Raw genomic sequence first — 10,542 nt, forward strand, 5'->3', positions numbered from 1 at the left:
GATGGGTAGATGTCAAAGTTTAGTCCGGATACTGTTTTGAAACCATTAAAAAACAAAAACAAAGAATTCAAATGCTATAAGATTAAATAAAACACCCAAGAAATTCAATGAAAGTAATCATTAATTTCACCCGAAGAAGGTTGTATGGAATCCTCCATGTTATTTTTGGGCAATTTGGTTGAAAAACAATCCATATTTCTGATTATAAAACACTTTGAAACGGGTCAATTTGACCCGAGGACAACACAAGGGTTAACGTCTGATAAAGAACTCGAACACTGAGGGTCTCCCTCAGTGTTCGAGTTCTTTATCAGGGACGATTCGGATTAAGTGCATCGTCTCGATGCACTTAATCCGAATCGTCCCTGGTTTGAGTCCAAAGTCGTGTTAAGTCTTTTAGTTAAATTGTGAAGAAAAAGTATTACAAATCAATTGTTGTCTTAGGTTTTACAGATAAGGATTTAGGATGTTAAAAGCTCTCCCTTGCAGCTGTCGCACCAAATGCTTGCTCTTGTGGGATTGGTTGTGGTGTAGTCATCTGTAAAGTGTCCCGAGACAACGTCTGTGATGATTTGACACTAAAAATAAATACAACTTGAATAGATTTGTCCATCATCCATTGCCCTAATGTTTCCCCACTGCGTCCTGTGCAGAGACAAACATGGTGCTGAATCCCTTGTTCAGATCTCTACACTGTCGGGTGGAATAAAAGTGTGGACCTCTTACCCACCGTACAAGACCGTCTCCAGGACCAGGACCAGAGGTTGGACCGCCGCCCTGTGCAGAGGATACCAGCCGTGCTCGTCCACCTGACTGAAGGCTGCTGGGAAATCACAGAGCTGCTGCAGTGCCAACATGTCGCCTGCAGGGACAGTTTCAGTAGAATTCAATGAGATGATACTGCCCTTCCTCTAATAATAATAATAATAATAATAATAATGTATACTCTATTAATCCCACAAGGGGAAATTAAAATCTATTGTGCTGTGAAGCAATCCTGCAGATTTCCCTGAAATGGGACCAAACGCTGATAGTACAATACAGCAATACAACGCATTGTGCCTTAGCAGGTACGGGCAGTATTTCAATTAAATATATTTAAATACATACAGTATTTAATACTTTTAAGTATTTAGTAATTTGTATTTTGCTGGACAGAAAACAATAGGATGTGTCACGTCTAGCTCCCACTCATAAGGTTAATTTTTGATTCATCTGTGTATATTTTTGATGCTTTCTGTTATTTCGATACCCACCGTCTTGTCTCATTTCAGGTCAGTTCACTTCCTGGTCTTTGTCTTACATTTTCAGATTACTAACTTCACCCCGATTTGTCTCTTTACCGATTTGTCTCTTTACCTTGTTTGATGGCCCCCACGAGCTTCAGAGCTTCGCTCCTAAAACGGGAAGGCAAAGGTACATGTTTAGAGAAATGTCAAACTCAATGTTATGAATGTGAAGTTGTTTCGTGTTCCTGTACCTGCCGGTCCCCTTAAGATGTTCTCTCTGACACGACTCCTGGATGCTCAGCTGAACGTCGTAGTCCAGAAGGTCGTCTTCATCCAGGTCGTCGGCTGCATCCATCCTTCTGGCATCACACAGGTACACACACACACACACACACACACACACACACACACACACACACACACACCACACACACCACACCACACACACACACACACAACACACACACACACACACACACACACACACACACACACACACACAGAGTCACACCTTCATACTACTTCAGTTCATTCCTTTTCTAACTGCACCAGCAGGCAATCGTTAGCTCCTGCTAAAATAAACCTTAAACTAAAAATCCTCTCGCTTTAACTATCTGTTAATTGTTAATTACCGACCTAACTTCAGACGGTTTATTTAAGTCAAGATGCGTATTTGTCTCTTAGACTTGATGCTTGATTATTTTACTTTGCCACTGCATGCAGGAGGGATTCCACCCGAATGAGCTGATCTTAGTCCAACATATTGCTGTTCAGACATGCTGGTCTGACGGGACCTTTAGCATTTCGTATGGAATTGACACACATGACTAGTGTATAGAGACGCACTCCGACTTTTAGTTTGGAGCAACCTCCCACGCTCACATGTTAAATTAACACTCTTTTCCTTTCTTGAGCTCTTGAACGTTCTTTGCCGTCAGCTCTATTTTCAGGACACTTTGACCCTTGACTTCCTTTCTGTTGATCAGATATAACATTGGTGATAAGGCACCCCCCCCACCCCCCCCCCCCCCCCCCCCCCCCCCCCCCGGCGAGTACACAAGCGTATTAATGTTACATCATTCTGTGCAGGAGAACTTGGAAAAAACACCTGTAACGTGATTTAAAAAGAAAAAAGAAACATGTTTTCAATCATTCTCACCTTATAAATGTGTAAGTGTTGGAGTCATAGGACGAAGCAGCCGCATGCAGCACAGTGTTTGTTTCACGGCTGAACTGATCGGCGTCACACACACACACACACACACACACACACACACCCTACCACGCTATTTATAGGTGTCACCTGCTCCAGTGTATTTAACATGAGGGCCATTCCACAGCGCCCTAATGGAGTGTAATGTCACTCTGTGCACATTTTCCACAGCTAACGACAGACATAATAATGAGCTGGACTGCTGTATGAATATTTATTGTGTCATTATGAATCATCAGATAGCGCCGATGTTTGGGCAACAGGAGAGATCTGTCCACTCGAACTCTGTTAGGCAACAAGTCAATGAGGACCTGCTGGAAATTTCTCCATTTCCTGCTGACCTTTGACCTCGGTGCTCTTTGAATAGCCTTCTGGTGTTCAATACAAGGTCATAATGGTTTTGATTTATCAAGTAGAATTTATTTTATTTTTGCTTTGATTCCTCTGTTTTATTTAAGTTTCATTTTAGATAGTTTTTTCAGAGTGTGATTGCTAGTTTAAGGTTGGTTTTTCAAAAATTTTGTTTTTACGTACAAGTGAGGAAAATAAGTATTTGAACACCCTGCAATTTTGCAAGTTCTCCAACTTAGAAAAAACATATAAATAAATAGTTGAAAAAATCATACATTGTGATTTCTGGATTTTTTTTGTTTTTTAGATTATGTCTCTCACAGTGAACATGCACCTACGATGACAATTTCAGACCCTCCATGATTTCTAAGTGGGAGAACTTGCAAAATAGCAGCGTGTTCAAATCCTTATTTTCCTCACTGTATGTAGTTTTTTTTGTTTTCAAGGGCATAACTTTGGGTTCAACATGGGGGGGGGGGGGGGGGGGGGGGGGGGGGGGGTGAGATCTCCACTTTTGACACCCCTAATCATTAGAGATATTGAAGGAGTAAAATCAACTCTTAAACTGGAGCCTTTAAAAAAAGTGGGCCTTTGGGCGCCCGGGTTGACCCCTGGGGGGCCGCGCCCATGTGTAGAGGTTTACCCCTCGGGGCAGCAGCCGCGGGTTCCACTCTGACATGCAGGACTTTGATGTCATTCCTCCTCTCTCTCCCCTTTTGTGTCTTCCGTTATTCTATACAAGTAAAGGCCTAAAATGCCCAAAAGGCCATCTTTAAAAAAATTAATTTAAAAAAGTGGTTGGTTAATGTTGAGCTCTAAATCTTAATCTTGGCCCACATTATTCTGCTCGGGGTAAGGCAGGACAGGATGGGGGGGGGGGGACCATGGATGTATGTATTGTAGAGAAAGGCAATGTAAGAGAGAGAGGGATGGTAAATCTGGCACATGCTAATGCTCTGATGTATTGTGTTTGTATTTGGGGTCCACCTTTTAACATGGAGGAATTGTAAAAACAATTTAATTCAAAATTAAGGACATGCTGTAAATTTGATATTTTTAATCACATTGCTACGGGAAAAAAACACAGATTACTAAATAATACTTTTTTATTGGTGAGAAATAACATTACAGAACCGGGGACTGAATCTTTAATTTTCATTCAAAATCATAAATTATTGCAGATGAAGTTATCACACAAGCAATCGAACTTCCATCATCAATATGCTGTGACTTACAGACATCAGGTGATCAACAATCAGTGACGATTTAAAGAATGCATGACACTTCAAATACAGAGACTGGATGTTTGATATACACACACACACAACACCTGTTAGTAGCTCACTTCATTGTTGGTTTGAGGCTGAAAAGAAAAATACATCATATTTCTTAAGTTCTTGCATCAGATGTATGATATTTCAAATCTGTCAAGTCACATTCTCACTCCCATCGCGTCAAAAAGCGACGCTCGCGTTTGTTATTGACGCAAAAAAACTACTTTAGCGTCATGTTTAGACGCGCTTGGTCGGGGCTCTGAGTCTCACTATTTGATGCTTTCGGGACTCGCGTTTAACCCTTTGGCTTCGTATTTAGACGCACTTAGTCGGGACTCATAAAGTCACATTTTGGCACTCTGGGTGCTGGATGTACGTTAAACAGACATTCGGCACAAGAACGGGACAGTTAGGTATAGAAATAGATGGTGGGTGGGGCTACAAAATGTACTTTTAAGTGACGTGGCACAAGAACGGGACACAAACCCCGGTCTCCTGGGTGAAAGTCCTGTGTTGCTGAATTCTGATCCCGACTGGTCCTGGCTAACGTCGCCATGCTAACCCTGCTAACTGCTAACGTTACCGAAGGACCAGGCAAGCGGGCCACAGCTGTTTGCAGCGTGTTCAGCAACCCGAAGCCAACAGTGGTGAGTTATTTCAAGCCAAGAGACGGGGGGGGGGGCTGTAAATCAGGAAGAGAGGACTGTGAGTTAGCAGTGTGTTTAGCGACTGTTGCTGTAATTTTAAGCTAATAAAGTGTGTATTTGGGTCCGGTGGAAAAGGACGGCGAGTTTGCGGGGTTCCTAGCGGTTCCTAGCGGCTCCTACTGCAATTCTAAGCTGAAATAGTGAGTCTGTCAGTTGGGTACAGAGCTCCACTTGAGCACGGGCTTTTATGACTGTCAGTATAGCTAGCATCTAACGTTAGCTACTCCGCTGTGCTGTGAAGTAATGTCTGGATATGTGAGACAAGAGTCTAGCAACGTTGTCTCAGCATCCACAGTGTGGTGAGAAAAAAGGAATGTGATTTGGAAAAATGTAAAGTACATTTAGCTTAAAGTAAATGGGCTAAAATGTGGAGAGAGAGAGAGAGAGAACAAAACACTGCTAAATGTACTTTTTGTAAGTTTATTATTAATACAGTATTGTGCTTATAAAAACCAAAGGTTATGAAGATTAAAAAAAAAAAAAAAGTTGACATCCTTTCAGAACGAGCAGGAGATGTTCACATGATGCATTCAGAGTCCTGGCTGTAGAGGTCGAGCTCCTGGTACAGGATGTAGTTCCTCAATCTGGGAGGGAAAACGTGCGAGTTCATGACCTCAGGGTTGTTGAGTTTCTTCAGGGTCAGACGTCTCCTTATGTCCAGTCTGCAGAGGTGCTTTAGGGAGCGAGGGCTGTCTGGAGAGCAAGGTCCACACAACGGTTGTTACCTTATTGACTCTAATTGTAATAAAACACAGCACTGAGAGGATTAAAGAGGAAACTAAAAGGCCTGCAGTGCTGCTAGTGCCCCCTTGAGGCTGCCACGTGCAGTACAGAACAAACATAATGATGATCTATTCTTAGAGTCTTACAGTAGTGGTTAGCACTAGAGCACACATCAGGGAGTCATTAAAATCTTATCAGCTGAATCTGTAGCTCCTCTCAGCTTTACGAAGCTTTATAATATTATATTATATTATATAAGTTTCTGCTAGTGCTGGGAAATATATCAATATTATACCGATATTGTAATATTGTAAAGCTCTGTTCTGTGCAGTGCATTCCCACAGGATTTGTATTTGTATCCCTGTATTAATATGATTTTGCTGTCTATCTATCTATCTATCTATCTATCTATCTATCTATCTATCTATCTATCTATCTATCTATCTGAGACTAGATATTGTCTTAGATTTTGAATATCGCAATATCGTAATATGGCAAGTGTTGTCTTTTCCTGGTTTTACAGGCTTCATTACAGACACACACACACATACAGGCACACACACAGACACACACATATATAAAATAGATATAGATAAATCCTACAGACTTTGGTGACTTACTGTCTTTTCCTCTCTCGCGCCAATAATAATTTTGCTAATAGTAGTAGAAATTAAGATTTTCTAGTGCCACCATGAGGTTCACAGTTGTGATTTTGAAGAAAAAAAAACTAAGACGTGCATTTAGAAATTCTCTCTTATATGATATGCACAAACATTCTCAGAGACAACCTGACAGCACCCATAGGAAGGTTTTACAGATACACATACTGTACATATTTAAAAACTATTGGTATGAATAAATATAATTATACAACTTGGGTGAGTATAAACATACACACACAGCATCACATGTTGAAAACAATACCAGGATCGCTGTCGCAGCTGTTGATAAATGAACTCACTGAGGATGTCACATATTTCGGGCCACTCTGCCTGCTTCTCCAGGAGGAGTCTGAGTTTGGAGCAGATGTGGACGTGGCTGACGTAGTCCAGCAGCGTCCGGACCACGCTCCCGGCCAGATGCATGACGCAGTTGAGGCTTATGATCTCACAGAACTGGAGAGAGGGGACAGATATTCAAATGGTAGTTAATGTTTTCTTTATGTGTAAAAAGTAAACAAATTTACAATGACAGCTAAATAAATGTGCAAATGGTAACTAATGAATGACATGAAATCTTGTTAATGTTGGAGAGAGAGCGTTGTGGCCAGAAGGGATACATACACCGTTTAGCTACGACGAAATTTAGGCACCAAAATGATTGGTTTCCTTTGGATTCCTTTGTGAAAGTATTATTATTATTATATAAGATTTTGCGAGATTTTGCTTAACTTCTGGCTCTAGCTGCATCCCTTCTAGCCACAACTGAAAGAGCCAAGCTAGCTGTTTCCAGTCTAAGTGAAGTAGATGGGAGATGTTGCATATGACATGTGAGAGTGGTCCCTATGGGGCAGTAGTGGTTCATCTGGGAGCATTGGCTGGGGAGTAGTGGTGGGCGATACTGCAAAATTTGGTATCGATCCGATACCAAATACATATAGTACATATAGATACTTTTTACTTAAAAAAATACTTTTGTGTAGGGGAGAGCATTTCATTATTTCTGAGGTGAATGAATGATCAATTCTTTAGGCAATATTTTTTATTAATGTATTGAAGTGCACAAAATTATTAGTTATTAGGCACTGTAGAATGAATACAGCGAGCCGCTGCTCCTCTGCGCGTTGTGTCAGTGAGTCACGTGACGACACAACAACGAATCACAGCAGAGGAGCAGGAGGAGGAGGAGGAGCAATGTGGGCCAAGATGTGAAAGCGGCGTTTGCTCAGGAAGGTGGAAGACACAAGCAAAGCATAGTGAACGTAGAGGAGAGATATCTAAATTAAAATATCGATTCAATTACAGTTGTATCGATCAAATACCAATACCAGCGTTGGCATCGATACTATCGATATTTAGATCGATCCGCCCACCCCTACTGGGGAGTGACACAGGGCTGTAGTAGTTGTATTTATGAGGCCGCCATGCTCATGTAAGATTTCCCCAAGTGTAAAGCTACCCAGCTGTCCGCCTTTCTTTTACTAATATCCAGGATATTACATCTGGCGACGAGGAAATCTGTGAGCTCGGATGAAGTTGAAAACATAAAGTTTGGGAGCTTGATAACGCGGCGGCTCGGCTAATGTTGGATGGCTAAGGGAGCTAACGCTTACCAAGGCCTCGGGATGGTAGGAGAACTTGCAGCTTTTGACAGTCAGACCCAAACTTGGGAGGGATACGTCAAAGTGTTGGGACATTTCCTTCGTTGCAAATGGGATCGAGGATGAGGGGAAGAAGCTGGCAATATTGTTAAGCTCTGTTGGCAGTCGGACGTACAGTTTGATGAGCAACTTAGTGAGTCCAAACAGGCCTGGCAAAAAGTCTTTTGACTGACCGCATTGAAACCCGAAGCCCAGTAAAATGTCCAAAGATTCAAGTTTAACTCGAGGAAACTGTGACAGAGTGTGTGGCGGTGCTACAGGAGCTTGCTCAACACTGCAACTATGGGGATAAACTGAAAGATGCTACGCAACACGCTAGTGTGTGACATAGCGGACAATTGCATGCAGAGGAGGTTGTTGGCGGGGTCGGAGCTCACAATTGAACAAGCCTTGAAGGTGGCACTGGCCGTTGAGACTGCAAATAGAGATGTGCGTGATCTGCAACTGCAAACGTTGGATGTCCCCATGAGTAAAGCTGCGCCCCAATTACTAATGCATAATGTGGAGCCAAACATTAAAGGGCAGAGAAAAGAAACACAATTGACATGTTACAGGTGTGGGGGTGAACATATGGCAAGAGACTGTCGTTTTGTGAATGAAAAATGACTTGGCTGTGGTAAAAAGACATGTGAAGAAAGTGTGCAGATCCTGGTTTCCTGCAGACAAGCAGCCTAAGGGGGGAGGGAAGCACAAGCAGTCTTTGAAAAGTTCCAGAAGTGATAAGAGGCAGTAAGCGCATCATATAAGTGAATCTCCAGAGAATGTCACTAGTGAGGAAGATGGATTTACTGTGTACACCCTAAGAGAGACCAAAATAACGAAAGTGATGCCCATTACTGCACAGCTTAACATGAATGAGAACATTGTGGAGGTAGTGGATACTGGCTGCAGTGTGCCAATTTTGTCAAACACAGAATATACCGAGTTATAGATAGCAAAGGGCACACAAGACTCAGTGATTTTGAAAACCTTTATGGGCGAAAAAGTACCGACACTAGGAGCGGCAGATGTTACTGTGAAGTACAAAGACCAAGTCGAGCAGCAACCAGTAGTGGTAGACCGACCCAGGACCAAACCTGTTAGGCAGGCCCTGGATGAAGGAGCTGGGAATTAACTGTGTCCTGATAAACAAGATAGAGCGGTCAGAGTGACACTACAGGCTGTGCTAAAGCGGAATGAAGAGGTTTTAAAGAAGGAACTGGGAACCTGGAGAGGCCTGCCAACGAACATTTATGTGGAAGGAGGCCTGGCTCCAAAGCCGCATAGACCAGTTATTGGCAATTTCTGAGGACAACAACTTGGGGAAACGAAAGTTTGTGGAACCCCTGGATCTTCAGCGCCAGCTTTTACAGTGTCAGAGAGCTCCATGCCTGAGGGAATCTGCTGTGTTCAAGAAGCAAACACTCAGGGCGTGGCAGAATCTGCTGCCAAAAATGCCAAACCTACAGTGATGGACGTTCAACTTCCGGGCATTTCAATGCAGTCACTCACTACCTTCGACTGCACCTGCACGCCGGTCGGGGAGACCTGTGTCGAGGCCAAGTTATTTGAAGGACTATGAGTGTTTAAAATAATATATATATTTTTTTATAAACATGTGCCTTTATACTTGGTTGTTGATTGTTGCTCAGAGTTGTGTTTAAATGAAGTAGGGTTTATTCATTATTTACCTTGTTTAAGAGTAAATTAGGAGTGACACGGTTAATGGGTCTTGTGCCAGAAGGGTATTCTGAGGGACCCTCCACAGACACACAGTGCACACAGTCACCCAGACCACATTTGCATCATATCGCCATTCGCACCGCGCCGACCACACTGAACTCAAGAAGCATAAAACAGCTTTAACTCTCTGCCAGAAAGCACCTGAGCCTATTTCCTAAAATGCCAACCTATTGCTTTAAGGAAAACAAGTGACAGCTGTCACTCACTGGAATTTTCCTGTCATCCGCAGCTTCAAAAGCGTTGTCGTGGTGACACTGGAAGCACCTCTCCACCTTGTAGCCGTTGTTGAGCAGCAGCCTCATCATCACCTCGTCCTTCAGGCAGTACTGCAGCGCCGTGGGGAACACCGTGTCGCTCACCACCGTGAAGTAGCGGTTCACGTCTGCTTTGGCCGCCAGCAGCAGCTTCACGATGTCGTAGCGCCCCGACCTGACCGCCACTAGGAGGCAGCACAGCGGGTCCAGGTCCGTCTTGGCCCCGGCCGCAAGCAGGATTTTGGTGCAGTGCACGTCCCCGTTGGAGACGGCAAAGTACAAGGCGCTTTTCCTCATGTCCCGGTAGTTTTCGGAGTTTCTGGTGTTCATGCGGTAGTTGACGTCGAAGCCGCAGGCCAACAGGAGCTTCAGGCAGCGGATCTGGCCGCCCTCCACCGCAGAGTGGACCGGGCTCTGACCCGCCTCTTTGATGGCCTTCTTGGTAGACAGAGGTATCAGCATCTTCAGAGCACTGTGGGGTAAAAACAAGGGTCCAATCAATACAACAATAAGAACCAAGAGTTCAGACAGGCTTTGAGTCTAAAGTTTTGGGCACCAGCATTTACAACGGTGACATTTGGAGCTGCAACGATTAATCCATTAATCCATTAGTTGTCAACAGTTAAACCGCCAACTATTTTGATAGATAAATCGATTTGAGAAAGATTCTCCCTGCAGAAAGATTCTCTGATTCCACGTTCTTAAATGTGGATATGTTCTGCTTTCTTCACTCCTCTGTGACAGTAAAC

General features: G+C 43.3%; 2 protein-coding genes across 5 annotated transcripts in view; both read right to left on the reverse strand.

Moving 5' to 3' along the window:
* The window catches only part of LOC116693734 (ankyrin repeat and SOCS box protein 15), a gene marked incomplete at its 3' end in the record, with an annotated part of 6,505 nt that extends 4,009 nt beyond the window's left edge, over nucleotides 1-2,496 (reverse strand). Inside the window, 4 exon segments of one of the 2 annotated variants that reach the window (XM_032522943.1) lie at nucleotides 731-862; nucleotides 1,360-1,397; nucleotides 1,481-1,588; nucleotides 2,389-2,496. In XM_032522943.1, coding sequence (XP_032378834.1) covers nucleotides 731-862; nucleotides 1,360-1,397; nucleotides 1,481-1,584 — 274 coding nt within the window. 2 annotated transcript variants of the gene reach the window in all.
* Nucleotides 1-10,542, reverse strand: part of LOC116693732 (ankyrin repeat and SOCS box protein 15) — a 24,676-nt gene that overhangs the window by 7,225 nt on the left and 6,909 nt on the right. For 2 of the 3 annotated variants that reach the window (XM_032522940.1, XM_032522938.1), the window contains exon 8: nucleotides 9,837-10,265. In XM_032522940.1, the coding sequence (XP_032378831.1) occupies nucleotides 9,837-10,265 (429 nt within the window). Of the gene's footprint in view, nucleotides 1-3,890; nucleotides 5,468-6,458; nucleotides 6,613-9,745; nucleotides 10,266-10,542 lie in introns of those variants that run through there. The other variant, XM_032522939.1, reaches the window with a different exon arrangement.

The sequence above is a fragment of the Etheostoma spectabile genome, chromosome 8 (assembly GCF_008692095.1).
Source record: "Etheostoma spectabile isolate EspeVRDwgs_2016 chromosome 8, UIUC_Espe_1.0, whole genome shotgun sequence".
Taxonomy (NCBI): domain Eukaryota; kingdom Metazoa; phylum Chordata; class Actinopteri; order Perciformes; family Percidae; genus Etheostoma; species Etheostoma spectabile.